Source organism: Cryptococcus neoformans (genome assembly GCF_000091045.1).
Source record: "Cryptococcus neoformans var. neoformans JEC21 chromosome 2 sequence".
Classification (NCBI taxonomy): domain Eukaryota; kingdom Fungi; phylum Basidiomycota; class Tremellomycetes; order Tremellales; family Cryptococcaceae; genus Cryptococcus; species Cryptococcus deneoformans.
In genome coordinates this window covers 1,245,001-1,272,500 of record NC_006684.1, presented here as the reverse complement: position 1 = coordinate 1,272,500, position 27,500 = coordinate 1,245,001, and the positions used below count along the sequence as shown (strand labels likewise).

The 27,500-nt window shown below is 49.3% G+C and overlaps 11 protein-coding genes across 11 annotated transcripts in view; 3 read left to right on the top strand and 8 right to left on the bottom strand.

The window, feature by feature from the left end:
- The window catches only part of CNB04370 (hypothetical protein), a 5,034-nt gene extending 3,984 nt beyond the window's left edge, over positions 1–1,050 (bottom strand). The window contains exons 1-3 of the mRNA XM_568934.2: positions 327–1,050; positions 148–274; positions 1–98 (exon numbers count right to left, since the gene is read on the bottom strand). The exon at positions 1–98 is cut by the window's left edge and continues 2,074 nt beyond it. Of these exons, the coding sequence (XP_568934.1) occupies positions 1–98; positions 148–274; positions 327–919 (818 nt within the window). The 5' untranslated portion in view covers positions 920–1,050. The remainder of the gene's footprint in view (positions 99–147; positions 275–326) is intronic.
- A 172-nt stretch (positions 1,051–1,222) lies between these two features.
- CNB04360 (4-nitrophenylphosphatase, putative) lies at positions 1,223–2,593 on the top strand. The gene is made up of 7 exons (XM_568933.2): positions 1,223–1,459; positions 1,512–1,603; positions 1,654–1,800; positions 1,853–1,952; positions 2,008–2,115; positions 2,163–2,262; positions 2,322–2,593. Exons 1-7 carry the CDS (start codon positions 1,267–1,269, stop codon positions 2,527–2,529), a joined length of 948 nt encoding a protein of 315 aa, XP_568933.2. The 5' UTR covers positions 1,223–1,266; the 3' UTR covers positions 2,530–2,593.
- CNB04350 (cytoplasm protein, putative) lies at positions 2,467–4,478 on the bottom strand. The gene is made up of 10 exons (XM_569031.2): positions 4,407–4,478; positions 4,192–4,311; positions 3,989–4,117; positions 3,795–3,924; positions 3,698–3,734; positions 3,646–3,651; positions 3,570–3,587; positions 3,476–3,520; positions 3,196–3,334; positions 2,467–3,127 (listed from the first exon to the last, which is right to left on the bottom strand). Coding segments are annotated over exons 1-10 (1,023 nt in total). The 5' UTR covers positions 4,409–4,478; the 3' UTR covers positions 2,467–2,730.
- A 164-nt stretch (positions 4,479–4,642) lies between these two features.
- Positions 4,643–6,990, bottom strand: CNB04340 (expressed protein). The gene is made up of 6 exons (XM_569030.2): positions 6,534–6,990; positions 6,475–6,479; positions 6,337–6,401; positions 6,208–6,283; positions 5,305–6,154; positions 4,643–5,211 (listed from the first exon to the last, which is right to left on the bottom strand). The coding sequence occupies exons 1-5, from the start codon at positions 6,841–6,843 to the stop codon at positions 5,363–5,365; spliced, it is 1,248 nt and encodes a 415-aa protein (XP_569030.1). The 5' UTR covers positions 6,844–6,990; the 3' UTR covers positions 4,643–5,211; positions 5,305–5,362.
- Positions 6,991–7,178: 188 nt separating this feature from the next.
- CNB04330 (galactokinase, putative) lies at positions 7,179–9,263 on the top strand. Its single transcript, XM_568932.2, has 6 exons — positions 7,179–7,280; positions 7,361–7,481; positions 7,621–7,944; positions 7,998–8,586; positions 8,640–9,086; positions 9,138–9,263. The coding sequence occupies exons 1-6, from the start codon at positions 7,201–7,203 to the stop codon at positions 9,182–9,184; spliced, it is 1,608 nt and encodes a 535-aa protein (XP_568932.2). The 5' UTR covers positions 7,179–7,200; the 3' UTR covers positions 9,185–9,263.
- On the bottom strand, positions 9,247–11,236 carry CNB04320 (hypothetical protein). The gene is made up of 4 exons (XM_568931.2): positions 11,185–11,236; positions 11,091–11,139; positions 10,483–11,040; positions 9,247–10,434 (listed from the first exon to the last, which is right to left on the bottom strand). The coding sequence occupies exons 1-4, from the start codon at positions 11,228–11,230 to the stop codon at positions 9,306–9,308; spliced, it is 1,782 nt and encodes a 593-aa protein (XP_568931.1). The 5' UTR covers positions 11,231–11,236; the 3' UTR covers positions 9,247–9,305.
- Positions 11,237–11,439: 203 nt separating this feature from the next.
- CNB04310 (chaperone regulator, putative) lies at positions 11,440–13,535 on the top strand. The gene is made up of 7 exons (XM_568930.2): positions 11,440–11,563; positions 11,626–11,697; positions 11,810–11,872; positions 11,928–12,079; positions 12,133–12,741; positions 12,813–13,112; positions 13,173–13,535. The coding sequence occupies exons 1-7, from the start codon at positions 11,550–11,552 to the stop codon at positions 13,175–13,177; spliced, it is 1,215 nt and encodes a 404-aa protein (XP_568930.1). The 5' UTR covers positions 11,440–11,549; the 3' UTR covers positions 13,178–13,535.
- Positions 13,495–15,861, bottom strand: CNB04300 (membrane protein, putative). Its single transcript, XM_568929.2, has 11 exons — positions 15,643–15,861; positions 15,500–15,573; positions 15,311–15,375; positions 15,156–15,255; positions 15,060–15,104; positions 14,886–15,000; positions 14,613–14,812; positions 14,489–14,560; positions 14,296–14,436; positions 14,110–14,241; positions 13,495–14,052 (listed from the first exon to the last, which is right to left on the bottom strand). Exons 1-11 carry the CDS (start codon positions 15,692–15,694, stop codon positions 13,630–13,632), a joined length of 1,419 nt encoding a protein of 472 aa, XP_568929.1. The 5' UTR covers positions 15,695–15,861; the 3' UTR covers positions 13,495–13,629.
- A 172-nt stretch (positions 15,862–16,033) lies between these two features.
- Positions 16,034–22,958, bottom strand: CNB04290 (nucleic acid binding protein, putative). Its single transcript, XM_568928.2, has 11 exons — positions 22,361–22,958; positions 21,740–22,312; positions 21,590–21,685; positions 20,306–21,545; positions 19,792–20,258; positions 18,946–19,735; positions 18,438–18,895; positions 18,196–18,383; positions 18,082–18,145; positions 16,312–18,028; positions 16,034–16,255 (listed from the first exon to the last, which is right to left on the bottom strand). The coding sequence occupies exons 1-11, from the start codon at positions 22,823–22,825 to the stop codon at positions 16,110–16,112; spliced, it is 6,204 nt and encodes a 2,067-aa protein (XP_568928.1). The 5' UTR covers positions 22,826–22,958; the 3' UTR covers positions 16,034–16,109.
- A 133-nt stretch (positions 22,959–23,091) lies between these two features.
- On the bottom strand, positions 23,092–24,370 carry CNB04280 (20S proteasome subunit, putative). The gene is made up of 5 exons (XM_569251.2): positions 24,244–24,370; positions 24,073–24,170; positions 23,758–24,013; positions 23,536–23,694; positions 23,092–23,480 (listed from the first exon to the last, which is right to left on the bottom strand). The coding sequence occupies exons 1-5, from the start codon at positions 24,273–24,275 to the stop codon at positions 23,267–23,269; spliced, it is 759 nt and encodes a 252-aa protein (XP_569251.1). The 5' UTR covers positions 24,276–24,370; the 3' UTR covers positions 23,092–23,266.
- Positions 24,371–24,592: 222 nt separating this feature from the next.
- CNB04270 (conserved hypothetical protein) lies at positions 24,593–27,410 on the bottom strand. Its single transcript, XM_569250.2, has 6 exons — positions 26,864–27,410; positions 26,039–26,813; positions 25,688–25,989; positions 25,137–25,639; positions 24,866–25,083; positions 24,593–24,803 (listed from the first exon to the last, which is right to left on the bottom strand). The coding sequence occupies exons 1-6, from the start codon at positions 27,348–27,350 to the stop codon at positions 24,689–24,691; spliced, it is 2,400 nt and encodes a 799-aa protein (XP_569250.2). The 5' UTR covers positions 27,351–27,410; the 3' UTR covers positions 24,593–24,688.
- Positions 27,411–27,500: the final 90 nt, after the last annotated feature.

Genomic DNA, 27,500 nt, shown 5'->3' with positions numbered 1-27,500 from the left:
GAGTTCACAATTTGGTGCCTCTCAGGTCGATCGGCGTTGGCAACAGCCTTATCTTCATCTTGTAATCTCCTTGCTTTGATTTCGGCAGGGTCGAACACCTAAAAGAGTTTGAGTATAGTCTCAGCATTATTTCAATGGTTGACTTACATCTTCTAGACGGAGGTCCTTCTTAGCTGCCTCTTCTTCTTCATCCAAATCCATACCGTCCTCGCCCTCGAGCGCCCAATCGTAATCTTGACCATCGCCAAACACAGCAAAAATCTCATCCCATGAACTGCCATACAATCAGTTCTTTGCTACTCGCAACAAATATCTGGATTACTCACGATCGGTCTACTCCAGTCAATTCTGGACGGCTCCTAGCCTGTTCTCTCCTCTTCAACTTTTCCGCCCTCTTCCTTTCTCTTCTCTGCTCTTCCGTCTCTCCTTGGTTGGCCTCATCCTCTTCGTCCTCCTCAATGAAGTCCATGAGATCGTCGTCGTCATCCTCCATTCGGTCTTCATCATCTCGAAACATGTCTTGAAGAGTGGGCACAGCCCTGTCATTCTCTGACCCTTCAGATCCACTACGCCTCCTCAGTCTCTTCAACGGTCTTCCTTCACGCAGGCCACGATTTTCTTCTATCAGTTCCAGCTCATCTTCCGACAACTCTGCTTCCTCTCTTTCTCTCCTCATTCTTCTTTCCTTCTTCCTACGTCGTTTCTCTTCCTTCCTTCGTCTCCGCCTTGTCTCTTCATCTTCCTCGTCGTCTTCTCCTTCTCCGTCTTCCTCGTCTTCATCGACTATGAATCCTTCAGCGATCCGCTTGGCCTCTTCGGGGTCATCATCTTCGGATTCTTCAGATGAGTCGCGGTCTTCGCCATATGGTCGGATTTCGTCACCTTCGCCTTCAGAGGCGGAGCCAGGCCTGTCGGACATGTCTAACTCGAAATAGGATCGGTAATTTTTGAAGGAAAAAGTTGGTAATGAGCTTAGAGCACAAGCCAAGCTCGTCTCTTAGGTATTAAATGTATTTCAAAAATAAATAAGGAATGTAACCTGAATAGAATTGGCCCCGGACAGTGCACGCATAGATGACTTGTAAGATGACAAGCTCACACTCGGCAATACGGCGATATGGAGGCGTGGCAAGCACAGCGAGTGGAGGTCGCTCTCTTCGGGCCGGATTTGTTACAATTGCTGTTTTGCTTTTCGTTTTTCCATTGTTCTTAACTCGAGAACTGATCTCGCTTTGTCACTCTATATCAGACAGATAGAAAGGTTGCATGCAACCCGGCTCAGCTATTATGACTATAGACATTGAAAAAACCGCACCACCTTTCCTCAAAACCCTCGAGGAATACCGACAACTCGTCGACTCGGCTGATACTTTCCTCTTCGATTGCGATGGGGTCCTCTTCTTGGGTACCCAGTTGACTGAAAATGCCAAGGTTTTGCTTGATATGCTGAGATCTAGCGGTCAGTAAAGAGCTGAATCTAAGCGTAGGAATGATGAACTGATTTAACGCAGGTAAAAAGGTCATCTTCGTGACTAACAATTCAACCAAGTCAAGAAGGCAACTTAAAGCCCACTTTGACAGCCTTGGTTTGGACGCTTCTCTTGTAAGTCATTCGGTGTCAAAATCTTTTCCTTGTACTTATGACTGTTGTAGGAGGAGTGCTTCGGCTCGGCATATGCATCGGCCGTGTACCTATCCGAGGTATTGAAATTCCCCAAGGATAAGAAAGTCTACGTTTTTGGACATGAAGGTATTGAAGAAGAACTTGACGAAGTGGGGATTGCGCATATTGGAGGATCTGTAAGTATCTTCACTATATTTCAAAAACCTCCTAACAGTGACCTACCTTAAGGATCCCGAAGACCGAGAATTTACCCCTCCTATCGATTACTCTCACTATTCACCTGATCCTTCAGTCGGTGCTGTGTTATGTGGTGCGGACAACTGGATAAGTACATCTTGAACAGTCAAAATTTCTGGTGGATCACTGACAAAGCGTATTCAAAGACTGGAAGAAGATCACCAAAGCTGTGATATACTTGCATAACCCCGAGTGTCGGCTCATCCTTACAAACCCCGACGCTACCTTCCCTATTGGTGGCTCTCTTTTCCCTGGTACGTTTGTTGAGGGCGATGTGGGTAGTAGCCTGACTAGTTAATAGCCGCCGGATCCATGTCTGCACCAATTGTGTACGCCGCCAAACAGACTCCCGTCGTCATTGGTAAGCCTAGCAAGACTATGATGGATGCTGTAATCGCCCAGTAAGTATAACCAACTTCCAATCGTATACATTCCAGTCGCTCAATGATTTTCATCATAGCCATCACATCAACCCAGCCCGAACCATCATGATCGGTGACAACCTCCACACCGATATTGAATTCGGTATAAATAGTGGTATTAGGACATTGCTCGTTATGGGCGGGGTTACTAAGTATGAGTACATTTATGGAGAAAACCCCAGTCCTGTCGTTCCTACCTATGTGATCAATCGGGCGGGTGACCTTGCTGCTTTGTCTAAGCAATAAGATATCTATAGACTATGTAGACTGTTGACATTTTGTAGTCTCCATGTAAACATTAACAGAAGAGCAGCGCATCTTGTTCTTTGATTTAAGCCATAACATTTTGAATGTTGCTAATATATTCTATATGATTAAGTCTTCCCATTATTCGATTAAAGCTCTCCGCCACACTACTTCTGTCCATTGCCTCACATTCGACTCCGCTTAATCAATGTTAGAGTCACCACAACAAGAGAAGAAGCCCTTCTTTTTAGGAGCAGCTGCGGCAGCAGGCTTGGTTTGAGAAGGCTTTTCAGCGGTAGCAGGGGTGGCAGCAGCAGTGGTAGCCGCGGGCGTGGCTTCAGCAGCAGGAGCGGGTTCAGCAGCAGTGGTAGTCTCAGCGGCAGGAGCAGGCTCGGCAGCGGCGGTCTCGTCGGCTACAAGAGCAGCTGCGGCAGGTTCAGCGGTCTTCTCGGTGGCGACGTTCGCAACACCAGTATTGGCGAGGGCGGGAGCAGCACCGCCAGCGGCAGCGGTCTCGTCACCGACAGCGTAACCCTCCTTTTCGGAGACTTTTTGAGGAACTTGGCTAGCAGCGGCGGTGGTAGTAGCAGGGGCAGCGCTGCATTGCTATCAGATACAACGATCGCACGCTTGACCGTAAGTCAGAAAGTATGTGCTGGGACTCACGCAGCGCTCCTTCCCTTGACAAAGGTACCGACAAAGTTACCGAAGTACTTTCCCTGGTGCTCAGCGATTTCGAGCTCAACAGCAGAAGGCTTTCGGCTTCCGTCGGCGTTGGCAATGCAGCTCGCGCCGTATGGTGAGCCTGGTTGATAAAGTTCAGTTGAAGGGCAGGTGAGGGGAAATTGTGGAATTAGAGTTTTTTTAATCATATGAGAAATAAGGTGGGAGATAAAACGAAACGGCATCAACTTCCGGTAGCTCCTTTATCTTACACCACACGTACCTCCGTTCACTACCTCAACTCCAGAGATTAGAGGGTTGGAATAACCTGAGAATGATTAATGATCGAAGACAAGGTCGGAAGTCAAAGGACATACCGATGGGAACGTAAGTCACTATTATATAAATGTAATGATAAGCTAAAGTACTGAGTAAACAGATAACAAGACGTACAGCCGTCTACAAGGGGTCAGCAAGCCTTTAATCACTATAGCAAATCACTCACGGTGAGCAAAGAAGGGGAAGGTTGTCAAGGTAGTGGCCTAAACGCCCTTCCGTCAACGAGATGCCTTTCAGTGAGTATCTTGGAAGATTCTACTCACCTCCTGACCAGAGTGCTGACCGGCAGTAGAAGTAAACATGGACACAAACTTGCCGACGAGGGCACCAGTAGCCCAGAGCTGACCGGTTTGATCGAAGAAGGTAGCAACCTGGGCAGGAACACCGCCGTACCTTGTAGACGCGTCAAGTTAGTGTAACATCTCCTATGCATTTGTGTCCCGTGTTTGACACCTACCTGGTAGGGCAACCAAGGATGAAACCGTCAAGTTCCTTGAGGTCGTCAGGGGTGATGATAGGATACTTGGGCTTGAGGGAAGAGCCCGCGTGCATCTTCTTCAAAATCTCTTCGGAAAGAGTCTCCTGACTATTTTCCCGACGTATCAACATTACCGATTACCATGATTGCGCGAAGCAGTATTGGTAGAGTGTTCAACGTACATGACATAGGGCTTGACGATGGCACCGGTAGACTCGAGGCCCTTGATAACCTCCTCGGCGAGGGTAGCGATGTGACCATAGGTCGAGTAGTAGATAACAGCAATGACAGGCTTGGTGGACCTGTGATTTCGCCGGTCAGCTGCGATATCCTGCTCCGTCGGACAACTAGGCGAGTCTTTCACTCGCAGCGACAACTTATGTGGTAGGGTACTTACATGATGCAATTTTCTCTGCGAATAGATGGAAATGAAGGTTTGTACGTGGATATTTAAAACGTTTACAGGGCGGCCGTCGCTGCTGTTTGTGGCTTCTGAGCGACTGCTGGGAATGCTGACGCATAAACTGACGGATTATTCAGGCACAAAGGTGTGTCCGCCGCTAAACAGGGTAATTTTGACTTTCGTAATCATCCGCATCGTTTCCGTCCACGTCGTTAAAAGCACCCTTCTACCGCATTCTATATGCATGGAATTAATCCTGTCGGAATATTCATTTGAATGTCAGCAAGGACAAGGTGCTGACTCAAGCCACGCTGGAAAGACCAAAAGCTGATCCACCATATATATACGCATCATAAGCAAGATGCGGACTGACAACAACATCAGCAGAAGAGACGCCGCGATGCTGCTGACTCTCGTCGCGTTTAATGGTGGACGACCAGGAGTTATTTGTACCGGCGCGCTCTCAATAAGCAAGCATCCATCATTCGCTCTTTGTTGAGTTGCTAGGAAGTAGTATATTTTGTCACCATTGCAACTAGACTTATATCATAGCCGCGCAAACTACATTATTATCTTTTATTGGATTTGTACGTCTTGTTGGTTCTTCTGCGCCTGGTTCGATTCACGGATTCAACAGACCGCGGTGCCGTAAGCTAAGCGCTCGGCCCTTGCGTGAATATGTGAAATGACATCTTCTGGTGGGCCAAAGGAAAGTTGATTGAACATGAGATTTCTTTGTTCAAAGCGTGGATTAGTTGTTCTCCATACCTATAAACTCCCCGTAGGAGAATGGCATGGTCTGTTCGCAAGGCGGTAACCAAATAGTAGTCAGTAGCAGGTCTTATCCCCTCTCTTTAACCATCTACATCACCTTGTCTAAACCTAAACTTACATATGAATGACGAACAATTTCCCTTATCCTCATACGACGAGAGTGTATATCCTAAATGCTAAATACAAATCGAGTCCAATTGGTTCTCCCCAACGTGACCGTCGACTGACATGGTCATCAATTGTCCCTCGTCAGTCTGTTCCTCGACGTGCTCTTTGACCTGTCGCTCGCCCCGTTTCCTCATCCTCATAGCCCCGAGCGATAGCCCGGTGCGCTCGACAAATTTCTCACGGTGTTCTTCCCAACGACCTTTGACAGCTTCCTTAAACTCATTGCCTTTCAGCTTGAACGCTCCTTCCTTGTTCAAAGCGGCCCTGATTTCGGCAAGCGAAAGGCCGGAAATTGAAGGTATGGCAGGGATAGAGACGATGGGAAGATTTGATAGTGTGGGGAAACTCGGGATGGCGATGGAAGGGATGGCAGGAAGGACGAAAGGGGTTTGTGAAGGGGTCCGTGGTGTCATCAGAGGTGAATCGTCTGGAGTCCCTGGCGAGTCATCCAGGCTCTCCAGAACAAGCTCGCCAGTGGTGATCGAGTTTTGGTCCAAGATCTCACCCATGGTTGAACATGGCTCCTCGACACTCTCTGCTTTCGCGTTGCTTCTCCCAAGTCTTTTGAGATAGCCAGTTACACCGCCTTTGAACCACATCACATGAAGAGCACCTGCAAGAGCAAGCATAATGGAAGGTACCCAGGAGCCATCCGTGACAGCGCGCGATGATGAGCGAAGACAATCCCCGAGTAAGTAGGCATGGAATGCTATTCGGAAAATGAAGAAAGATATCAAGAAACGCAAATCATGCCTCACAGAAGGATAGAGATTTGACATGGCCAAATCAAAAGTTGGGAGCTAACAAGGCTATGATCAGACTGAACGACGCTGTGAGCTCCTGTTGTGCTTACCTCCATAATGGCTGCGACGAGAAAGACGGGGGAATGTCTAGTGTTCAGTAGATGACCCATCAGACCAATGTAGACCCTGTGTGTAAAAGTCTGAGCATTTAATACGACACCCAGTTAGGCATGACGCACGCGTGATGAATCCAGCCGGTAAGTAATCCGACCTGAGAGGGGTACCTGGAGTACCCTATAGCCAGCTGAAACCATTGTCAGTTTACATGACGAGCCCGGGGTAAATTGGAGAGGGCTGAAAAACAGGCTAAAACTCACATCCGCTGCTCAAGGATCAGTATAGCATCGGACATGTCATCGCGGTGCGTGTTACTCACAAAACAGATAAGTAGCAAAAAAGACCACACCCACTCTTCCTAAGGCTCCCATCCATCCACTCTGTCCTTCTTCATAGATCACGCCCAAGCCATGCCGAGCATACTTCCAAACAAAAGGTAACGATACCAGCGTCATGAAACATGACGACGTAGTTGAGAGGATGTAAGCGCGTTGGCGCTCTGTAGCAAAATACGGGGCGACGAAAAAGTAGGCGAGGAAGAAGATTAGGAAGAGGGGTATCGCGAAGAACAGGGGAAAAAGAGGGTGGGCTATCACATCAAGTACCTTTGAAGCCGGGACAGCCGCCATGATGGGCGAGACCGGCTGGCAGGGATACACGCTGTCAGGTGCTTATTATTAGTATGTTTAAGATTTGAACCAGGCTGCTTGAAGACAGTCAGGAGAAAAACATCCCAGTATGGAAAAGAGTAGATATAGAGATGGAGCTTGAGCTGAAGTCTGGACAAGAACGTGGGGAAGCGAAAGACAGAGGATTTAATAACAGCGCCGAGCCATCACCAGATCTGGAACTAACGTGCCGAACGTTGTTGGCCGGCACTTGATCTGGGGTCCCCGTTCCCCCACGAGCTAATGACGACCGCAGAAATTCTTCATCTCTTATCATCTCTTCAAACCAACAATTACCAAGGCATTCACCAGAAAAGCATGTCTGCCAAGGTCCCCATCACCGTCTTCAACTCTCTGCAAGAAATATATCCATCTGCTTCGGCCGTTCTTCGCGAAGGGTGAGTCGTCCTTGATAACAAAAGCTCTGAAGCGCTCACAACATCGGCCCGATCGACCGACCTTTTGACAACAATAACAGACAACGATGGAACACTCTTCTCACCCGGTTCCAAGAACGCTTTGGCGAGACTCCAACATACATCGTTCGTGCTCCTGGACGGGTCAATGTACTTGGAGAGCACATCGATTACTCTCTTTTCGTGAGTTTCGGTTTGACGTGCCTCCTTTGGAGCTGTCATTTTGACGGAACCGCAATCTTATCTTGATGGCACCATGATAGGATTACGGCATCATCAATTGTTAATTCTTGTAACTGATATTTGGATGTCTGATTCTTAGCCCGTACTTCCTGCAGCTATTGAGCAAGATATTCTTTTCGCCCTTCGCCCTACGCGTCCTGTTGCCGGTTCGAATCCAACAGTACGGTTAGAAAACTATGACAAGAAGTACAGTTACCCAGGCTGCTCTTTCTCACTTGTCCCTGGAGAAAATGGATGGGACGTAGGTCTTAACGCCGGAGGAGGGTGGGACAAGTACGTTAGGGCTGCTTTATTGGAGTGCTTGGATGAGCTTTTCCCTGTTGGCAAAGGGGGTGGGAAACAAGAGGCAGTAGGGATGGATGTGCTTGTTTCTGGGAGTATACCTCCTGGCTCTGGCTTGAGTGTAGGTAATTCTTCAACTCATTGAAACATATCTTAAAGCTGACGAAATTTCAGAGCTCCGCAGCAATGGTCGTTGGCTCCGTCATCATGTTCCTAGTTGCCAACAATTTGGCGGCAGGTAAAACGAAAGAGGATGTTGTACAACTCGCCATCAATTCCGAGCATCGCATGGGCTTGCGCACAGGTGGCATGGACCAATCTGTCTCTGCTCTTGCTTTGCCCAACAACCTGTTACACCTCTCTTTTCACCCAGGCTTGCTGCCTGCACCTTTACCTCTTCCCGGCAATGTATCGTTGGTCATCACAAACTCCCTTGCCCCGCATTCTTTGACAGACTCTGCGCCGGAAGAGTACAATTTGCGAGTCATTGAGATCCTCATCGCCACCCGTCTCATCTTACATCACTGGAAGTTAGAGTCACAGTTCTACCGCAACCCTAGACCATGGTTAAGAGAAGTCTTGGGCGCTTGGGTGGGTGAGAAGGGTCATATGGGATGGGAAAAGGAAGGTGAGGTGACGAAAAAGGCTCTTGGTGACATTGAATGGATCAAGAGAGATGGAGGGTGGACCAGGGAAGAGATGATCAAGTATTCGGGCATGGACGAAGAAGAGTTTAAGAAGAGTTACCTCGACTTCCTCGAGAGTAGGTGTTATCATTTTGTATATGTATCAAGCTGACAGGTTGGGCGTTTATAGTTCGAGCAGAAAAGTTCCACCTCTATGAACGCTTGCATCATACCCTCACCGAATCTTTGCGCGTTCACAAATTCGTGCACCTCTGCCAATCCATCTCCACTTCCAACCCTCTCCCTCCATCTTCTGATACGCCTCTACCTACAGCAAACGACATCCTCAGCCAACTGGGCAAGTTATTTGATGCATCTCACGCTTCCATGCGAGATACATATGACTGCACCCACCCTCTCGTGGATTCGCTGCAAGAGCTGTGCTTAAAAAGTGGAGCAATTGGTTCCAGGATGACGGGTGGGGGATGGGGTGGGTCAGTGGTCAGCCTTGTGGAAAGCTCACAAGTGCCCGAGTTTTTGGAAAAAGTCAGAAAAGGATATGAAAAATATGGTGATTTGGAGGATGAAGAATGGGTAGAGGTTGGTTTTGCTACAATGCCGGGCCATGGAGCTGGAGGTGAGCCTTGTAATCTCTGTTGTCTATAGCATTTCGCTGACTAGTGGATAGTGTATGTTGTGGAGAATGGGATTAGAGTGGAAAATGGGGCAGCATAAGGCTCTCGTCTTTATCACGAGCCTTCTTCCAGCAATGGAATCTTGCGCAGCACCGGAATCATGACCATGATTTGCATGCATTACTAGACGTTACAATCCCTAGATGGTATAACAAGGCATTTTATTCCACTCCTTCCTCCTTGTCCGCGCTTTTGCTTATCCCCTCTGCACTATCCACAAGACCAGCCTCCTCGGGCTTTTGCACACCGCCACTGACAAATCTCTCCCCTAAGCTCTTTTCACTCTCGTTTCTCCTCAAACCCTTTATCATTCGCCCCTCTTCAGGAACATCTTTGACGACAGTTGTGCTACTCAATGGCATAGGCTTGTCGGCCATACCATGCGGCGCTAAATGACCGCCTTCACCTTGACCAGCCTCCTCGGGCTTTTGCACACCGCCACTGACAAATCTCTCCCCTAAGCTCTTTTCACTCTCGTTTCTCCTCAAACCCTTTATCATTCGCCCCTCTTCAGGAACATCTTTGACGACAGTTGTGCTACTCAATGGCATAGGCTTGTCGGCCATACCATGCGGCGCTAAATGACCGCCTTCACCTTGACCAGCCATCACGACTGTTTCTCTGTCATCCACCTCCATCTGTGACGATGATGACGAAATTGAAGAGCGGCGCTTGATGCTGACTTGCTCAGAAGTTGGCAGGGGCCCGGTATCGAGCTCGTCGACTCTGCCCATGTAAGAGGTATTGGCAGGGTCAGATGTACCTTGTGGATTCTCTGGGCGGGGGATATCTCCAGGCGAAACCATTTCGGTGTCGATGTCATTGGTGGAGGGTCCAGAAGTCGTTGCAATGGAGTCTTCGGGTTCAGGAGTTGGGCTTCGACCAGAGGACGACGGCGTCTTCTCCTCAGAAAGATTAAGTGGAGAAAGAAGCCCGTCCTCTGTACCGATTGAAGCTGCCGGATGCCCTGTGTCAACAGCTAAGGCAGGTTCATGAGAGGGATGAACAAGAAAAGGAATAGGGCTGAAGAGCGGCGTAGTCGATCCGGCGGGTACTGTGGAATCTGATTCAGACCCACCATCGGGGGATGGTGAAGATGCAGACGATATCGGACCGACACCAGGATAAGCAGCAAAGTTTGAAGGGGGAATATAGACATAAGATGGAGCTCCCCAAGGTGAAGTGACCAGAAGGGATTTTTCAATGGCACGAGAGAATTTGCCAAAGGTGGCATGTTGAGAAGTGGGATGAAGGAGGAGTTCGGCCAAACGTTGGATGGTGAATGGAGGGCTATATCTGGTCAGTAAAAAGAAAGAGAGCAACGTAAGTGATACTCACGCTTCCATGTCATCCAATAAATTGTTCAGGCGCTGAATCTCGGCTTTGCCCTGTGCCTCATCCAACCACCCCTGTAGCTTTTTTCCCCCAATCACCGTCTCCTCATCCCATTCTTCATCGGGGACCCCGATCCCCATTGCCACAATTCTTTGGTTATGCATTCCATTAGCTCTAGGTGACAGCGGGCTGGGAGACCGTTGCATGGGCGCAGGGGATGGTGTCCGCCGGCGAGATGGGTCCAGAGGAGGAAAGGGGGGTATGACGAGGCCGCCAATGGTGCTTGGCCGAAGATCTTCTGGATTGTGGGCGAGCTCAGATGCAGGTCCGATCATTGAGGCGGGATGCGATGGGGACAGGAGAAGAGATTCAGCAGGTGGTTTACCGACTTCGTCAGTGGTGACGGAAGGTAAGGATGTCTGGGGCTTGGAAGGTGCTGCTGGAGGTGGTGGCGAAGCACCACGCGGACGGTACGGACGGGGAGGCCCTTTTGTCAAGAATATTTTGAGTGCATCATTGAGTGATTCTTGAAAATATCCCTTGAGAGTAGGCCAATCTGTGCTGTAGAGTGCGTCAGTCCGAGGCACGATGAGTCAGGAAGGGCGGCTAACTCAAAGGTATTTGAAGCTGCAAGCTGCTGGAGGGTGGTCTCCTTGTCCGCTGGGGGAGAGTCAGTGTTGTCCCGATCTGAGTGTGTTCACTTACCGCGAGTGGATGACATGGTGGGTATACTGTGCAGAGGCCGTACCATTCGCTCGCTCTGTTGCAGAGCTTAAACAAATCAACAACCACGGCTAATTAACGTCAAAACAATCCATCAATAGCAGTTACGTAAACCTCATGTATGATTACATAACAGCTTCGGTCATCACCTTCCCTTTTTTGTGTTGCGGCGATGTCCGCTTTGTAGTGGAATCTGCTCGAAGTTCTTTCCATTCCTTGTCCCCGCCGGAGCATCACTTTTTCTACCTCCAGCCTCCATCTCTTCCAACTTTATATTTCTCTTCCATATCATATATACCCTTCCTCGCCACTCATTGTATCTCTAGAAAGCAAATAAACAACTAAAGATGGTTAAGGAAACGTCAGTCTTTTTTTCAATCATGATCCAATCTCTGTGCTGACATTTTTGTGATATGCGATCAGTAAATACTACGATCTCCTCGGTGTCAAGCCTGACGCTGATGCCAACGACATCAAAAAGGCCTACCGGAAAAGGTATGTACTGTTATCAAGTTGTTGCCACCGGAGCTACTCAGCAACTCCGAGTACCCGGCGACTTCTGTGTGCGTAGTCCTTCTGTGCATGGTATACTGACGCTTTCGCACAGCGCTTTGAGGCACCATCCCGACAAGGGCGGTGACCCCGAGCTTTTCAAGGAGATGACCCATGCGTAAGCACAGTCTTGTAACAATAGCACAATAGCAAGTGCTGACCCGAGAAATCAGTTACGAAGTTCTTTCCGACGACCAGCAACGATCTCTCTACGACCAGCTCGGTGAAGCCGGTCTCAAGGAAGGTGGCATGGGCGGTGGCGTTGATCCTCAAGATCTTTTCAGCCAGCTGTTCGGTGGCGGTGGTGGTTTCTTCGGTGGTGGTGGTACGTCGGTCAACCAAAAGAGTTTGTGCCAATGCTAACCACGTGGAATACAGGTGGCGGACGAAGCAGCGGTCCCCGACGTGGCCGAGACCTCGTTCACCGAATCTCCGTTTCCCTTGAAGACCTCTACAAGGGCAAGGTCCAGAAGCTCGCTCTTTCCAAGTCTGTTATCTGTAAGACCTGTGATGGCCGAGGTGGCAAGCAGGGCGCTGTTCAGACCTGTACCGGCTGTCAAGGTCGAGGTGTCAAGGTCATGCTCCGTCAGCTTGGCCCTATGATGCAGCAAATCCAGCAACCCTGTACCGAGTGTGAGGGTACTGGTGAGATGATGAACCCCAAGGACAGATGTAAGACCTGTAGCGGCAAGAAGACCAATCAGGAAAGGAAGGTGCTTGAGGTTCACATCGACAAGGGTATGAAGGGTGGTCAGCAAATCAAATTTGCTGGCGAATCCGACCAACAACCTGGTACCATTCCTGGTGATGTTATTATCGTTATTGAGGAGAAGCCTCACCCTCGATTCGAGAGGAAGGGTGACGATTTGTTCTACAACGCCAAGATTGACCTCCTCACTGCTTTGGCTGGTGGTGACTTTGCCATTGAACACCTTGATGAGCATGCTTTGCACGTCACCATTGTCCCTGGAGAGGTTATCAAGCCTGGTGAGTTTCAGTTTCCGTTTTCTTTTTTCACTTCAAAGAGGATGCGCACTGACCTTTGTTCCTAACGCTAGACGCGCTCAAGATTATCTCCGGCCAGGGTATGCCTTCTTACCGACACCATGAGCTCGGTGACCTTTATGTCCGTCTCACTGTCGAATTCCCCAACACTATTCCGGTTGAGAACATCCCGTTGCTCGAGAAGGCCCTCCCCGCGCGCAAGGCATTGCCCAAGTTCAATAAGAAGATTCACATCGACGAGGTTGTGCTTTCCGAGCCCAACGAGAGGCATGCGAAGAATGCGGCGACTGGTGAGGACGAGGAGATGGATGATGAAGACGATGATGGAAGGCCTGGTGTGCAGTGCGCGCAGCGTAAGTCTCAATCACTCTTTTCATCTTGTCATTATATCGACGTTGACCACTGTGCAACAGAGTAAAAACCCCAAAACGTCACCTATCCTTTCTTTCGACCTTCATTATACGTCTCCAAAACCGATATTAAATCCTTAAAACATATACCCCCCATCAGGCAACTCCCGGCTTCATGGGCTTCAAACAAAGAGTTCAATAGATCATTCATTTCCTTCCACTTGTGCGGTATAGCACCTTTTTTAACCTATACCTGTTTCTTTTCTGCCAGAGTAGAGCGGATGCACTTGTTCCTGATTAATTCTCTTTTGAGATGGCGGGGGGATGGTGAAATAAGAGCTTGGGAAGGTTGTTGTAGAGTCGCGATCGTAGGGCTTGTAGGATGACGATATTCTTTGCATGATGTGTTTATGACGAGTCAATACTAGGTTTGATAGAGATACATTCGTAAAGAGCATTTTGATTTGCCAAGACATCGAGTAAATTGTAACCTCACTAAACTGATAATGATTTATGAAAGCTACAGATTGACCGGTCCCCTCCTTCCCATCCAATCCACTTCATCCTCACCTCCAATCTTGACCGCTTCACTTTCCCCACTGGAATCCCTGTCCGCCATCTCATAAGCCTCTGGCCCATCCCCATCCCCATCCAAGTCATTATCCCCTCTTATTTGTTCCCTTTGCTCTGTGGGGACCTTGGCGTAACCGTGCTCCTCGGCCCGTTCAGAGTCGAAGATTTCTTCTCCGCTGTTCTCCTTTTGCAGTGCATTCCGGCCCGAATTCGAGTACAAGTGAACGAGGAAAGTGATGACAAGATAGATTAGGAAGGAGAGGGAGAAGTCAAAGAGAGCGTAAGTGACGTGGTCGACACCAAGAGAGTCGGCGTTGCGCATTTCTTCGTCGGTGGCTGACATAAAGAGGGTGCCGCCCAAGACGAGAAGCTGGAAAGAAACTTGAGATCAGTGGGAATAAACAAACACATGATAACAAAAACGCACATAAGGAGGCAGGTGTTGGAAGACTCGGATAGCACCGTTTGAAGGAGTAGGCTTGTCATTGAGGACAAAACATATTTCTACAATCCTCAAAACACCAGCGGATATGAGAGCATAGCCGAACAGTGCATGGATCTGTTCGCCAGTGTTAGCTTTGATAGAATAGTTCCGGGTCCATGCAAAACAAACCTTTGAAGAAATCATCAAAGCTTGCTCGTGCGCACTCATACCCCATCCAGTCATGATGATAATCACGGACGGGATAAATGATCGTCTGCCACCACGGCTGAGGAAGATACCAAGCATACCACCAGCCCACCAGAGAACGCCCTAATGGCAAAGTAAATCAGTTATGGATGATAACTTATCGGATATGGCTTACCATCATGGTGTGCTGCATATCCTTATGAGTCCAAGGACCACCATGGTGCTCAGTAAAGGTGTTGACAATACCCTGACTCCAATCAGTCGTCTCCTAGGCCATATTCGGCGCTACAGTCACTTACCCAGGCGGTGATGACACTGCTGTCCAACATCTCCTGACTACATCCTCTTCTCTCCAGCCATTTACCTCCAAGATTCAGCATGATGACCAGAATTGCTCCATATCCAATGAAGGCGGAGCCCATGATATAATGGGCGGCACATTGTCCGAGGTTTCCGCCACGGCAGAACCCGAGGGCGGTGGCGACGCCGAAAAGCATTTCTATAGAACGCGCACAGACGTCAGGGCGGAGTGCTGCTGAGTCACAACGGAAGTACAGGATGACAGGACTTACGAGTCCATCCTAACACAGGGAACGTTTTGCCTAGGACGGAATGGAAGGGAACGACCCACGGTCTAATTTTCTTTTCTGATACATGAAGTTTGAGGAAGATGCCCAGGCAAGCCTGCTGTAATTGGGGTCAGTGACAATGACAACGAGGAGGCCCATCAGTTGTTGATGACATACTATGACCATCACCCAAATGAGTATTTTAGCCATGAATCCGTGAACCTAGGCGGTCCGTCAGTCACCTTCGCACTTAGAGTCATTGCTTTCATTTACGGTTGCTGGGAATTGTCTTCCACCGTGGTGGTGACCAAAGTATATTCCAATGAAGGAGAGCACTGTGTTCACCGACTGTAAAGGGACATGGTATTTGGATCTGGAGGATAGACGTCAACTGACATAATTCAGTCATAACATAGGAATAAACTCACTTTGAAAGACCAAGAACCATTCCTAATGGGAATGCGATGGCCCACAGGTAGGTTTGGAGTGTCATCTGCAGACCACATTCCGCGTTAGCAATTCGTCCATCTAGTAAACAGTGGTATCCCAAGTTTCCATTATTGCCAACGGTTCTGCAACGGCCATGGTTTCCAAAGATCAAAATAATCATGGCTCACATGAATATATATCCGCGCATCAAAAGGTACACTGGTATCAATCTCCGTGACATTATGATGCTCGTGTGCTTGCGCTATGCCCAAGTGTCAGCCCTGTAATAATAAGATACATGACATGTGATTCCAGGCTAGCAGTTACATACCGTAGTGCACATAGGCAAGTAAAGCTAGCAGGTATATTGGTATTCTTGACATCGCTTCAAGGCCGACGACTGCGAATGGTGGCAAGCTATATGCCGGCAGTTGAAGCACGTTATGATCTAGAGCCGCCTAGACTGCAGAGATCTCCCTTGATCAGGATGATGAGTACGTATTCTGTGAGGTTGGCGGTAGTCAACAGCAGGCAACAAGTAGACGGGCGAAATATAACGTATCTAAATGGATTTGACGGGATGATTTTTGTATTTGCTCGGCGGAGGCTCGCCTCGGCTTCGGAGATGGGCGACGTCGTCCTCCGCCTGCTGCGGTGTCCTTTTATTTTTTATTTTCGTTTTCTGTTATCTGTTAAATGACAGAAATCAAGCGAATTTGATCTAGTCAAACATGGATGCATATGCAAGAAATCACTTTAAAGACGGATGTCTTAACACTAGATTCTTTCGTTCCCCGCCTATTTGTCCTTTGTACTCCCCATGGCTTGCTGGAACATTTTCGCACCACCGCCCTCTTGCCTTCGTCCACGGGCCTTGTTACGATCGATCTTAACACGTTTGGACGCTCCAGGTGACTCCTCTCGAGCCTCGGGGCCAGCCTCGGCTGTTTATGCAAGATTAGCGTTCTTATCTTAACAATGGTAATGATACCCAACTTACCTTCCAAAGCTCTTTTTCGATCAGCAGGCTCTTTCCTCGATTCCTCCTCTGTAGCTTCATCTCTCCTCGGCGCATTATTCCAGTCATTATCCCTCCCGAGGTCGTCTCTTGTAGATCTATGAATAGGCTCATTGGCCCTTACATGAGGAGAAGCCGGTCGTGCCATGCCGCCCAATCTGGCAGCCAAACTGAGAGGTTCTTGGGGGTTCTGGGATACTGGAGCAGCATTCGGAGGTAGTCTGGGAACCTGCTCAGAGTTGCCAGGCCTTGCCGGGAGGGCATGCGGTGTTCTGGCAGCTCCAGGGCCGGAAACGTTAGATGCAGTATCGGTATTGTCTTTAGAGGCGGCGGATGCAAGCTCGGGACCGTCTTCAGCAAGAGGTGTGCGACGTCGTTCACGGTTCTCTCGGACGTCGCGGCTGTCTCGGTCTCGTCGTCGACCATCTCGCTCACGTTCGCGTCTGTCACGATGACCATCCCTGTCTCGCTCGTTTCTATCCCTTTCTCGGTCCCTCTCCCGGTCCCTGAAATCGCGCTCCCTTTCTCTGTCCCTTTCGTCATACCTCCTTCGCTCTCGCTCGCGCTCCTTCCTACTGCCACTTGACGCGTCTGGCTCGAGTTTCCTCGAAGAAGACTCCTCATCTCTCTTACGCTTGCGATCACTGTCTTCACCTCTGTAAGACCTTTCCCTGTCCCTTTCCTTTCTATCCTCCCTCTCACGCTCTCGATTCTTCTTCTCCTCCCTGTCTCGCTCTCGCTCTCCATCACGCCTGGACCTCCTCGATTCGCGCCCTGAATCGCTTTGAGTGGACGCTGGAACGTTATCTTCCTGACGCCTCTTGTCATCTTCTGCAGCAGATCGATCCATTCTATCCTTCTCTTTCTCCCGTTCTCTCTCCTTGTCCCTATCCCTGTGATCTTTGTCACGACGGTATTTATCTCTGCCTTGCTCGCGCCTCTTCGATCTCTCACTCGCTCGGCTTTCGACGCTGCCGTCTCTGTGAGTCCTCACAGTAGTTGTAGGCGATGTTTTAACAGAGGCTGGTGGAGACCTGCCACGAGTAGACTCCACAAGGGGAGTAGGTGGAGTACCGGGCTCTTTCTCTTTCTCTTCCGCTTTTTCTTCCTGTCTTTCCGCATCCAAGTTCGTGAAGGCAGTAGATACTGCACTCTCTGTAGTTTGCCCGGCAGCAGATGGCGGAGGTGGAGGGGGACGGTGAATACCTCCGAGTCTGCGAGCACGAGCAGCAGCACGGGCTTCATCCACAGACATATCGGGAGGTGGACCCATGGAAGACACAGGTGTGTGAGCACGGGAGTTCACAGAGGTTGCATTAGGCGTCGAAGTTCGGGTAATAGCCGAGGGGCCGGTTGGAGTCACAGGGACCGAGTTAGCGGAGCTAGCAAGACGAGAGGGGAGACCGGGTCGAGTGGGTATGGGGTGTACAAGAGGGGATTGCGGAGCAGTACCAGCTTCCTGTTCCTTGGCGGCCGCCGAAGCCGCCGCTCTGGCTCGACTTTCTTCAACCTTTTGACGCAAAGTTCTGGGATCCGTGGTCATAGGTCCGGGAGTACCGGCTGGAGAAGGCGAGGCTGTACCATTTGTGCCGTTAGCTGGTTGGGAGCGAGAGGGAGTTGATATGCTGCCGCTGGGAGCTGGAGATTCAACCTTGGGGGCACTTGGTGCCCTTGCGATAGCGGCTCGAGCTGCGGCGCCCTGAAAGCATCATCAGCTTCTGAGGGCTCAAGCTTTATAAAGATGTAGCTCACGTGGAATGTTGCAGGGGCGACGAATGGTCTGGCATCTTGACGTTTCTTAAGACCCGATAAGAATCTGCAATAGGATGAGTGACTTCATTTGCTTTTTGCAATGAGGTTACTCACGAAGTGCACATCATCTTTAAGTCATTAGGGATCTCTCCAACCTCACCGGCCTGCAATTTCTTTACCGCGGCTTCGATTGCTTTGCCATTTGTCTCCATGAGAGGGAAGTACTTGATTACTTGCAAGGCGACGATGATAGCATTCTTGTTATGCATAAATTCCGCTTCACTCCAACATGAAATGAGGGCCTGAAATATCGTTAACGCGTGGGCCAAGCAGGTTGTTCTTTTTTTAGGACTTACCCTAGTGAGGACGTTATGACACTTGGCGTAAAAGTTTCTGAATTCTTGCCATGACATTTCACGCATGTCATCACCGGCCTTTGACCTAAATAGCATACCAGGTAGCCTCTTTTGTTCTCCGCCCTCAATGGGGTTAGGTGAGATACCGAGCGCCTCTTTGAGATACACGTTTTCGCTCTGATGCCACTTGTCCAAATCGGCAAGAATCAGAGCCAAGCATCGACCAAGATTACGAGCTTCACTATCCGTACAGGAAAAGATACAGGCGGCGAGGTTATCATTGAAGAAGTTGTTGTAAACGAACAATGTCGAGAAGCCAACAGTACCTAAGTTATGAGCCATACGAATGAACTTGGCGACGAAGACAGCGTCGCAGGGCGAAAGAATAGCTCGAGGGTAGAAACAATATTGATGGAGCTGAATGGCTAACGGCCTTTGAAGATTCTTCTCCACAATTGCTATGATTTTGTTAACACATTGCGTATCAAAACAAGATCACGACACTTACCCTTGCCAAACCACTTGCCACTCTCCAGCCTCATCCTCCTCTTCATCGGTCCATTGACCAGCGACCCGTGTGCTTCCTTCTCCTCTTGCAGAACCTTCACTCTCGCTTTCAGTCTAGCTAACTCATCCCGCTGCTCGGCCATCTTTGATTTATCTCTTGGGTTAACCCACCAAGAGGAGATGGTGGAGATATGTCGATTGATAGATTTTATGGCGTTATCATATGATTGAGGGGAGAAAGCGATGTCGGGGGTCGTAAGGTGCCAGAAAATGACAAAGAAAGGCGCACTCATGACCTCATTAGCCTCACGTGGCAAAAGTTTTCGCGTTTGTTGCATGGTAGGCGTCAAAGCAGAGGGCCACCACATCTTGCTTTTACTGCTCGGCGTCTTTGGTGCAGGTATACTGAGTGCGCCCTTTTCACTCTCTTCCATTACGACATCCTCAATTTCGCCTGGTCCCGGAGTCGCACCTGGAGTGAACTGCAAAGACGGGGTCGTGGGTGATCCGGGAAGCGCCGGGCTCTCGACTTTCTGAGGTGATCCGTTCCTCTCCTTCTCAGACATTGCCTTCTTCGCGGCTTCAAGCCGCGCTTGGACGGCGGCTTTCTCCTCAACACGAGCACGTTCAATCTCCGCGTTTAAACGTGGTCGCAAGATCTGGAAGGCCATACCATACTCGAGGCCAAAATCAACTATAAGTTGCTGAAGATCGGGAATAAGAGCGATATGCTCGTCAGAAGTAAGGTATTCAACAAGGAAATCGCCGAATTGAACGAATGCGTTGTGACACTGGAAGTCATTTGCATTAGTATAATCCACAAACACAACTGGTGCTGAATACTCACAGTGTCTTGGACAAGATTCATGGCCTTGATGGGAGCATTTACCATCTTGTCCACTACAGCCTGCCTCGTCTGCGCCAAAGCTATCCAGATGGGCATTGCCAACCCCTTTTCCCTCAATGCATTGACCAGTCTCGGCAAACTCTTCTTCACATTTTTCACCTTCTCTACAGGCGCTCGCGTGGGTTGCTCCGAAGCGCCAGGCTCTGGAGGGGCAGTCACGCTGATTCGAGTGGCGGAGAAGGCCTCCCGTATCATTTCCCGGCCACCAGCGTACGCTTGAAGCTGGGCCTCAGAAACACCATCATTAGGGACGGGCTCAATGCCTGACATGGAAGACATCAGTTTTTCAAGGATGATGAGGTCACCAGAGTGGCCGCGCATGAGTCGATTGATGATGTATTGCAAAACAGGGTAAAGATCCATGTTGCTGTATCGTCTGTTGAAATCTCCAACAAATTTGGATAATCCTGATCTTCCGTTAGCTTCGTTCAGGTATCAACTACGAAGAACATACGTTCCAACCAGAGCGCCACACCGGTACCCATCTCATTCAGCCTTAAAGCCCTGTCGTCCGACAAAGTATCTAACATGACAAACGTGGCCACGTCGAATGACAATTGAGCCATATACCTTCCTGCATCTACGATGGCCTCTCCGATGTTTGGGTACGCTTTCACTTGCGTCACTGCAGTTGTCCAGACAAACACAGGGTTATGGTGACTCTGTTTGGCAAGTGCTCGGGCACTATGCCGTTCGGTAGGAGTGGCACCGGATGTAGCAGAGGTGTTGGTTGACGTAACTCGTCGAAGGGCCTTTTGAACCTCTTTGGTAGTCATCGCTGCGGCGTGAGCTGCTATTAGACAAGGTTTCCTGCCATTTGCACTGCAAGTGCTATCTCGCCATTCGCCATAGAGAGAATATCGTGAAGTATAGGGGAAGAGTTTGAGAAGGGACCAGAGTTCAACATCGAACGTTCCTGAAGCCATAGAACAAGACAGAGAAGGAAGAAGGGAGACACGAATGATGTCAAGCCAGGGCTTGAGCTCCTCCACCGTCGGCTGCGAATGCTCTGCTGTTAACCCTTGCTCCAGCTTGTTCTCTCGGAGCCGTTCAAACTGCGCAGCTCCAATTCTGCTAAGCATGACCATAAGCCTCGCTCTTCTTCCTCCAAGTCCCCCAATCAAACCCAGCCACCTCAAGCCCTTCTCGTGGATCTCGTCCACAGTTGACCAGCTTTCGGATACGCCCTCACGATGAGGATAGAAGAACTTGAACTTCTTGGTCGTCGTTTCAGGGGGTGCGGGGGCAAAAAGAGTCAAGACGGTCTGTTTCCCGATTGATTCTGAGTCTTGTACGATGGGAGCGACAGCCTGCAGGTCAAACTCTTCTTTCTCTTCTCGCTTGGCCACAACTTCTTCGTAAACCGGTTTTAGTGCATCTTCCACGATGTCCAAGATCAAATCAGCCACTCCGGTACTCTTCTGCGCAATCCATGGCCACCTTGCCAACATGTACTCCGACGCAGCCTTGTCGCCCAATGCGAGAAGTGCTTGAGTAAGCTGTATCCTCTGCTCGGGAGGAGGCTTTGTCGGGATGTTTTGAGCTTGTTCGGAGATAGACCCAATGGTGCCAGAGGGCGGTTCATCGTCATCAAGAATGGTATCGGTCAGAGCATTAGCGGGGCCAGACCGTGATGAAAGAGACGACGCCCATTTCTTGCGTATTGTTTCCATCTCATTGTCATCGGGGGAAAGCTGCATGGGGTTAGAATAAACTTCAAGTGACTAGCGTAACCTACACATGGCAAAAGATCCGTTAAGCCGACAAAACCGTGCTTGATAAGGAGAGCAGCAGTGTAAATGAGACCGATAGGTGTGTCACCAGCCTCGGGTTTCTGTGAGTAATTAGCATAGCAACAAGGTAAATGCGAGGCTATAAATTAACTCACACGGAAGAACCCAAACTTGAACCCCAAAACTTGACTCAGAACCCTGTCGCCGTCCCGCTTCAAAGCATTCTCGATTCCTTCGACCTCTTCCTCCTTCCAGCCCTTTTTTGTTGAGATTCCACCATCATCATCTTCCTGATTAGAACTTGGTCCCCATGGTGAGCATCTCAAGAGCTCAAGGAAGAATGGCCAATGATGTATGATGTGGCAGCTGAACACTTCGAGGATGATATCCAGTACTCTTGGCGGTGAGAGATTGAAGTATCCTATCAGCCGCATGATCTTTCCCCAGACCCTATCTGCCCTATTTCGCCTTTCTTCATCGTCCTCTTCCTCTGGATGAGAGGGAAGAGTGTCTTCTGAAGTTAGGAGCACGATCAGTCCAGAGAAACCTTCCGAACATTCACGCAAGAGATTGAATTTCCGTTGCTTGAAAAAAAGAGTGGTATTTTTCTTGACCAAAGCACTTTGGAAAGCTCGAGGGTTTCGGGGCATAGGGTGAAGATTGAGAGGGATGAGACGTTCTGGGTTCAGGAGGAGATTGGGGATATATGAAGGAAGAGTATTTGACTCCTGGTGTTTGGTTAGATCATCATGGTTATCCTCAAAGATTACACTTACAAGAAGAAGCTTGAGGATTGAAAGTCCTTTGGGAGACTTGTCTTCTGCTTCTTCAGTCTCCTTCTCTCCTTTATTTTTGTTTCCGCCCACGTCCTCTTGCTCCTCTTCCAACACTTCTACAGCATCCACGAGTGCTTCACCGAAGATATCCCTTCTGTCGTCTTCAAGCTCATCCAAAACACCTTCGAACACACCTGTGAGCTCTCTTTCATCCACGTTGGATTTGAGAAGCGTCACAAGCACGTGTAGTAAAGGCACAACGCCAAGTGTTGTAGGCGCCGAATTAATAGTATTGAGGAGTGATATTATAAGCTTGTGAAGAGACTCGGTACCCGTTGTTTCCCATTGTGAAATGTATTCCAACAGTTGCTCATTGAGAGAGGGTGTGATGAGTTCGGCAGGAGAGAAAGAGGAAGCTGTCGCAGATTGAACTTTCGACTTGGCCGTACTTCGACGGGGCGGCATTCTGACTTGAGGATTTTGATCGCAGGTGAGTCTGATAAAATCTGCTTCTATGCCCTATGTGTCGCCAGGTTCTTCCTGTAGTTGGATACAGGCCTTGTAGGTTTTTTTTTTGTCGTGGAATACAGGAAAGGAAAATGTGTCACCTCCCGGGCATCCTCATAAGAGGCGAAGAGGTGATTGATGATTAGCGCAGAATATATCGGCGATCACCGCTGGACAAAGTCTTCTCTTTAAAAAACCAGCAAGGAAGGAAAATGCATCCGCTCCTGGTATCGAAGTCACCAACAAGAGTTTTGAATACGTTCGGCATTGAGCTGCAAGTCGAGAAGCGCACGAGACGGCGAAGGAACGTATAACTTGTGAGGTTGGCAATATCAAGAGCAAACCGCAGGAAGGTATGTCATATGGTGCATTACTGTATACATCACTTCCTGCCGTGTTCTACAACGAAAGGTAATCCTTTACTTCCTGTTCAGTCAACTTCCTAAATGTAGGAGGCAACCTCTCCCCAGGCTTTTCCTGCATCTGCTCGGGCGTAGGACATGTTACAATACCGATTTCGATAGTTTGTTCTGTCATTTGGCCTTCAAAGCCCTCTTTGAGAGTGAGGAGAGCAGTATGGATGGCATCTTCGAGGGAAAGATCATCGTTGTATCTGAAAAAGGCATGAATTTTGATTTTAGGGTAAGTTGTCAAACCGAGTGACTCACCGCTTCTCCAAGAAAGTCTTGCCGTTCACCATGTTTTTCCCGATCGCACTCGCCTTCCATGCCCAATAAGATCCTGAAGGGTCAATTTGCCATAAGGACTGACCCCTGTGGGAATCCCATCCAGCAATAAGCACAGAAATACCGTACGGCCTCACACCACTGCGGTTATCTATCAGTCCGACGAGACTTGCAGCAAAGCCAGTGTGCACATTGCCGACTTACCCAGACTGAGTCGCCTTTTGCATAACAGCAGCCACCTCCTGCACCAAGACCTTTGTGGGAGGATACTCTCCATACACCTTCCAATATGCTTGCGCAATCTTCCTAGCTTTGGCGACAAGCACCCTAAAATCAGGGCCCATACCAGAGTAAACGAAGCCGATATTGGGGCAAATCGGGGCAACCTTCTCAAGAGCAGAGGTGTCGAGGAGGATGGAGGGAGACTTTTTCTCGGTGGCGATCACAACACCATTGGTAGCTATAAGGGAAGGCTCATGGTAAGCAAAAGGGGCATGAGAGAGATGGCGTTGAACTTACCCTTGATACCCAAAGAAGTAGTCCCACCGGCAACAGCGGCAAGGGCGTGTTCTATTTGCACGAGTTTACCGGAAGGGGAGAAGGTTGTAAGGGAAAATCTACCGAGTTGTCAGTCTACCGCTTAGACGTATCAATGTCGCTTGAGACTTGAGATCACGACGATGGACTCACGAGTAAGCACCACCACCACCGGGAGCAGACATGTTGGGTGTTTATCGAGGGTTCAGGGGAAATTCGGGCAGTAATAGATTACCTCCAAGACGTGCTGAGGTATATGAACTGTAGAATGTCGAATGTAGAGACCGTTGTTCACCGTTGAGCTTCATGGACAGCGACACCAAAGCGCGCTCTCTCGATGCAACGTCGCAAGCGTCGGATCTGTTACGTAATGCATGTTCGTCTTCTTTCACCACTCGTCACGCAGCCAGACCAAAACTGCAAGTGCGACGGAAGGAATGGGATACTTGTTGACTTTCGTTTACATTTGTCTACATCTGTCTGCATGCACGGTTATTAGGACCGGTATTATCAAGATGCATGGTATTTTCATATGGTACAGAGTACTAGCCGACCTTGCTCTTTCCTCACATCTCCGGCGGCCGGGCATTGATGTGCATTATAACTCGACCTTGTATACGCGGACACTTCGATCATCACTGCAACTCGCCAAGCTCAAAACACCCTCGACGTTCCTCCATGCAAGTTTATTCACTGCGCTCACATGCGATACTCTACAAAGAGGTCAGCTCAAGAACGCAACTCAAGAATGCAAACATGGTTTTCGGTTACTCACCGACGATCGAAAGTAGAGAGTAGATCACTCTTTACCCCATCCCGGTTCACAGCTACAGTGAAGACTTCGATAGAGCCGCTCTCCTTTCCAACAGCCAACAGATAGCCGTCAGAACCGTCATTAATCATGGCCACTGCTGTAGAAGCTACAGTTAATTTGATTGTTCCAGCTGCAGCCCATTGAGAACCATCTGCTACTGCTGAAGTCCAAATTTTAACCTGAAGATCTGCATTAGTCATTGTCAAGCTCCAGAACAAGCGTGAAAACGTACAGTCTTATCCCTGGATGCGGTCGCGAACATGTCATTTCTCTCGTCTGCCCAGCATGCGTCCAAGACCATCCTCGCGTGCGCCTTTTCGTCTCCCGCAAGAGGGAAATAACCTTCCCCATCCTCTTTTCTCTCAAACACTCTCCATCCTCGATCCCTAGAACAGCTCAAAATTCTCTTGTCATCCCTACTGAAAGAAACGCTCGTGATTGTCAAAGAGTGACCCGCCAGTGGTTCACCAACTAGCTCCCACTTGGAGGCTGATATTACTCGGATCACAGCGTGTTCGGCATTAGTGGCCTTGGATGCTGTCGCAATAAGGTCTCCGGCATGAGAAGCAGCTGCACAGACGAGTTCGTAACCGTGGCCATAGACTTTTTCGACCTCGGGCCAGAGGGTTGAGGTAGCGAGTTCTTCTTCCGTAGGGAGAGATGTGAAAGTATGAGAGATGGAAATAATAGCTTCATTTTGACCTTGCTTTTCGACAGCATCTCCGGCGACAGGAGCTGTATCCACGTCAGTACCGTTTTCGAAAGGCACCAAGTACGACTAACCTTTCTGCAACGCGCGATTTGACAGCCCCAAAGGCGGGACGGTAGCTCCCTTAGGTCTGCTTTCCTCCTCTGCTTCCCTCTTACTGATACCTAGAGATCTTAATGACTCGACGAAACCTTGGGGCGCATCAAACACTCGAGCAACCTTTTCATCTGCACCGCTAACAAAACGAAGAGGGGAGATAAATGAAGCATCTGTCATGTCGTAACCGTGGATTTGAGGGCGAGCGATTTCGGCCCAGATAGACGTGGAAGAGGAAGGCAGATTGCATTCAGCATGGATACGTGCTGTTTGATCGGAGCTGTCATGGAGATTTAGTATATGACAGTCAGTCTGATGATTCGACTTACGCAACAGACAAAAGGTACTCCCCTCTGGGATCCCAACAAACAGTTTCGACACTGCCATGATGTCCGGTCAAACCTCTTTGGACATCCCATCCTTGTTCTGACTCAACCCACTTTTCCCATCCTCCATTCCACCCACCAGCCATGACACTCTTGCCATCCTTGCCCCAGATCGCGCCATAGAACGACAGACCTCTACCACCGATCGCACCAAATCGGTTCGTAGGTACCCAGATGCCGTCCGCAGAAGTTGACGTACTTGACGGGCTCCAGATTATGAGAGAGTTGTCGGAAGCGGTCGAGAGAAGGAGGGGTGTGGGGGAAGATGATGTGGGAGTAGGGGACCAGTGGACATTGGTAAGACCAGACTCATGGCCAACGAGCAAGGCTTCAAGAGTGATGTTGAACCGTAAATTTTTCTCACCATCTTGAACACCGAGGATATGGGCCTTGGTTGATATTTGCACGTTTCCACCGGCCTCGCCCGCAAGCCTTTTTTCAAACTCGTCAAGCATCTCAAGACCCTCGTCTCCGGCACTTGGACTAGCAACTTCTTGCTCGATGGGCGAGACACGCCATAATCGGATAAAATTATCTTGGGACCCAGAAGCCAAAAGTAAATCCTGGGAGGAAGAGGATGCGGAAGGGTAGGGTGTGAAGGAGAGACAACGGACCCAGTCTTCATGGCCTTCTAGAGAAAGAGCGCGGGTAAATGAGCCGTCTCGAATGGTCCATATTTGAATACGGCGGTCAGTACAGCCCAAGGCGAGTATTGGGGCTGTACGGAGTCAGATTATTATCCACCTCGGTTCCCGCTTTCTTACGTACCTTCAGATCCAGGCAAGTAACCAACTTCCAAATCCAATGGCAGCTTGCCTCCCAGATCGATTTTCTGAATCTCCTCTGGCTTATCCGCTATTTTCCACCTTTTGATCAGACTGTCTGACCCACCGGTGATAATCATGTCATCTAGGCTCCCTCTTGAAGCAAGGACGCCGATGGCAGAAATCGACCCTCCTCTGTGGGCTTCCCAGCTCATCACACATTCCCACTCGTCATCACCCTTTACAGAATTCCATACTCTTATTTCACCAATGTTATCGCCGCTAACGAGTCTCCCATCTGGCAGGAGTTTGACGGTTGTGACCTGGCCTTTGTGCCCCGGGAGCGTTGCGTGGACTCCTCGATTTGACGATGAATCCCAAAGTGCGATGAAGTTGCCGGCACCAAAGAAGAGCAAACCGGATGCGGAGCAAGCGGCGCAAGAGGAAGAACGATTTGCGCCAACCGATATATACTCTGGGGTGATTCTCATCTTGCCCTTTTGTTGATCTTGTGGAGATGTTACCCAAGACTTTTTTTGAATTTCGTTGAGCATTATCGGCTTCTTGATTCGCGACGGTGGACTAACCGCTGCTCGTCAACAAAATCTCGAGTCACGTGACGTGATCAAGGTGCCACAGTG

Excerpts from the sequence above, each read along its gene's own strand:
- CNB04320 (XM_568931.2), bottom strand. The coding sequence starts at position 11,230 with ATGGTACGGCCTCTGCACAGTATACCCACCATGTCATCCACTCGCG. Across the intron at positions 11,140-11,184 it reads CACCATGTCATCCACTCGCG|CGGACAAGGAGACCACCCTC; the intron begins GTAAGTGAACAC and ends ACTCTCCCCCAG. Across the intron at positions 10,435-10,482 it reads TTATTGGATGACATGGAAGC|CCCTCCATTCACCATCCAAC; the intron begins GTGAGTATCACT and ends GACCAGATATAG.
- CNB04350 (XM_569031.2), bottom strand. Across the intron at positions 3,735-3,794 it reads GTCAGCACTCTGGTCAGGAG|GCCACTACCTTGACAACCTT; the intron begins GTGAGTAGAATC and ends AAGGGCGTTTAG. Across the intron at positions 3,335-3,475 it reads AGTTGAGGTAGTGAACGGAG|GCTCACCATACGGCGCGAGC; the intron begins GTACGTGTGGTG and ends TTTATCAACCAG.
- CNB04280 (XM_569251.2), bottom strand. The coding sequence starts at position 24,275 with ATGTCTGCTCCCGGTGGTGGTGGTGCTTACTC. Across the intron at positions 24,014-24,072 it reads TACTTCTTTGGGTATCAAGG|CTACCAATGGTGTTGTGATC; the intron begins GTAAGTTCAACG and ends CTTCCCTTATAG. Across the intron at positions 23,481-23,535 it reads AAGACTTTCTTGGAGAAGCG|ATACAACGATGATCTTTCCC; the intron begins GTGAGTCACTCG and ends TGCCTTTTTCAG.
- CNB04330 (XM_568932.2), top strand. The coding sequence starts at position 7,201 with ATGTCTGCCAAGGTCCCCATCACCGTCTTCAACTCTCTGCAAGAAATA. Across the intron at positions 8,587-8,639 it reads TTACCTCGACTTCCTCGAGA|TTCGAGCAGAAAAGTTCCAC; the intron begins GTAGGTGTTATC and ends GGGCGTTTATAG. Across the intron at positions 9,087-9,137 it reads GCCGGGCCATGGAGCTGGAG|TGTATGTTGTGGAGAATGGG; the intron begins GTGAGCCTTGTA and ends ACTAGTGGATAG.
- CNB04290 (XM_568928.2), bottom strand. The coding sequence starts at position 22,825 with ATGCCGCCCCGTCGAAGTACGGCCAAGTCGAAAGTTCAATCTGCGACA. Across the intron at positions 20,259-20,305 it reads TGTGGCGCTCTGGTTGGAAC|GATTATCCAAATTTGTTGGA; the intron begins GTATGTTCTTCG and ends ACGGAAGATCAG. Across the intron at positions 18,384-18,437 it reads GTCATAACGTCCTCACTAGG|GCCCTCATTTCATGTTGGAG; the intron begins GTAAGTCCTAAA and ends ACGATATTTCAG.
- CNB04270 (XM_569250.2), bottom strand. The coding sequence starts at position 27,350 with ATGAGAATCACCCCAGAGTATATATCGGTTGGCGCAAATCGTTCTTCC. Across the intron at positions 26,814-26,863 it reads TTACTTGCCTGGATCTGAAG|CCCCAATACTCGCCTTGGGC; the intron begins GTACGTAAGAAA and ends GACTCCGTACAG. Across the intron at positions 25,990-26,038 it reads GAGTACCTTTTGTCTGTTGC|CTCCGATCAAACAGCACGTA; the intron begins GTAAGTCGAATC and ends TCTCCATGACAG.
- CNB04360 (XM_568933.2), top strand. The coding sequence starts at position 1,267 with ATGCAACCCGGCTCAGCTATTATGACTATAGACATTGAAAAAACCGCA. Across the intron at positions 1,604-1,653 it reads TTGGTTTGGACGCTTCTCTT|GAGGAGTGCTTCGGCTCGGC; the intron begins GTAAGTCATTCG and ends TGACTGTTGTAG. Across the intron at positions 1,801-1,852 it reads TTGCGCATATTGGAGGATCT|GATCCCGAAGACCGAGAATT; the intron begins GTAAGTATCTTC and ends ACCTACCTTAAG.
- CNB04310 (XM_568930.2), top strand. Across the intron at positions 12,080-12,132 it reads TGGTTTCTTCGGTGGTGGTG|GTGGCGGACGAAGCAGCGGT; the intron begins GTACGTCGGTCA and ends CGTGGAATACAG. Across the intron at positions 12,742-12,812 it reads TGGAGAGGTTATCAAGCCTG|ACGCGCTCAAGATTATCTCC; the intron begins GTGAGTTTCAGT and ends TCCTAACGCTAG.
- CNB04300 (XM_568929.2), bottom strand. The coding sequence starts at position 15,694 with ATGTCAAGAATACCAATATACCTGCTAGCTTTACTTGCCTATGTGCAC. Across the intron at positions 15,105-15,155 it reads GAAGACAATTCCCAGCAACC|GTTCACGGATTCATGGCTAA; the intron begins GTAAATGAAAGC and ends CGGACCGCCTAG. Across the intron at positions 15,001-15,059 it reads TCATTTGGGTGATGGTCATA|CAGGCTTGCCTGGGCATCTT; the intron begins GTATGTCATCAA and ends CCCCAATTACAG.
- CNB04340 (XM_569030.2), bottom strand. The coding sequence starts at position 6,843 with ATGGCGGCTGTCCCGGCTTCAAAGGTACTTGATGTGATAGCCCACCCT. Across the intron at positions 6,284-6,336 it reads ACCGGCTGGATTCATCACGC|GGTCTACATTGGTCTGATGG; the intron begins GTGCGTCATGCC and ends TTTTACACACAG. Across the intron at positions 6,155-6,207 it reads TCGTCGCAGCCATTATGGAG|CTCCCAACTTTTGATTTGGC; the intron begins GTAAGCACAACA and ends TAGCCTTGTTAG.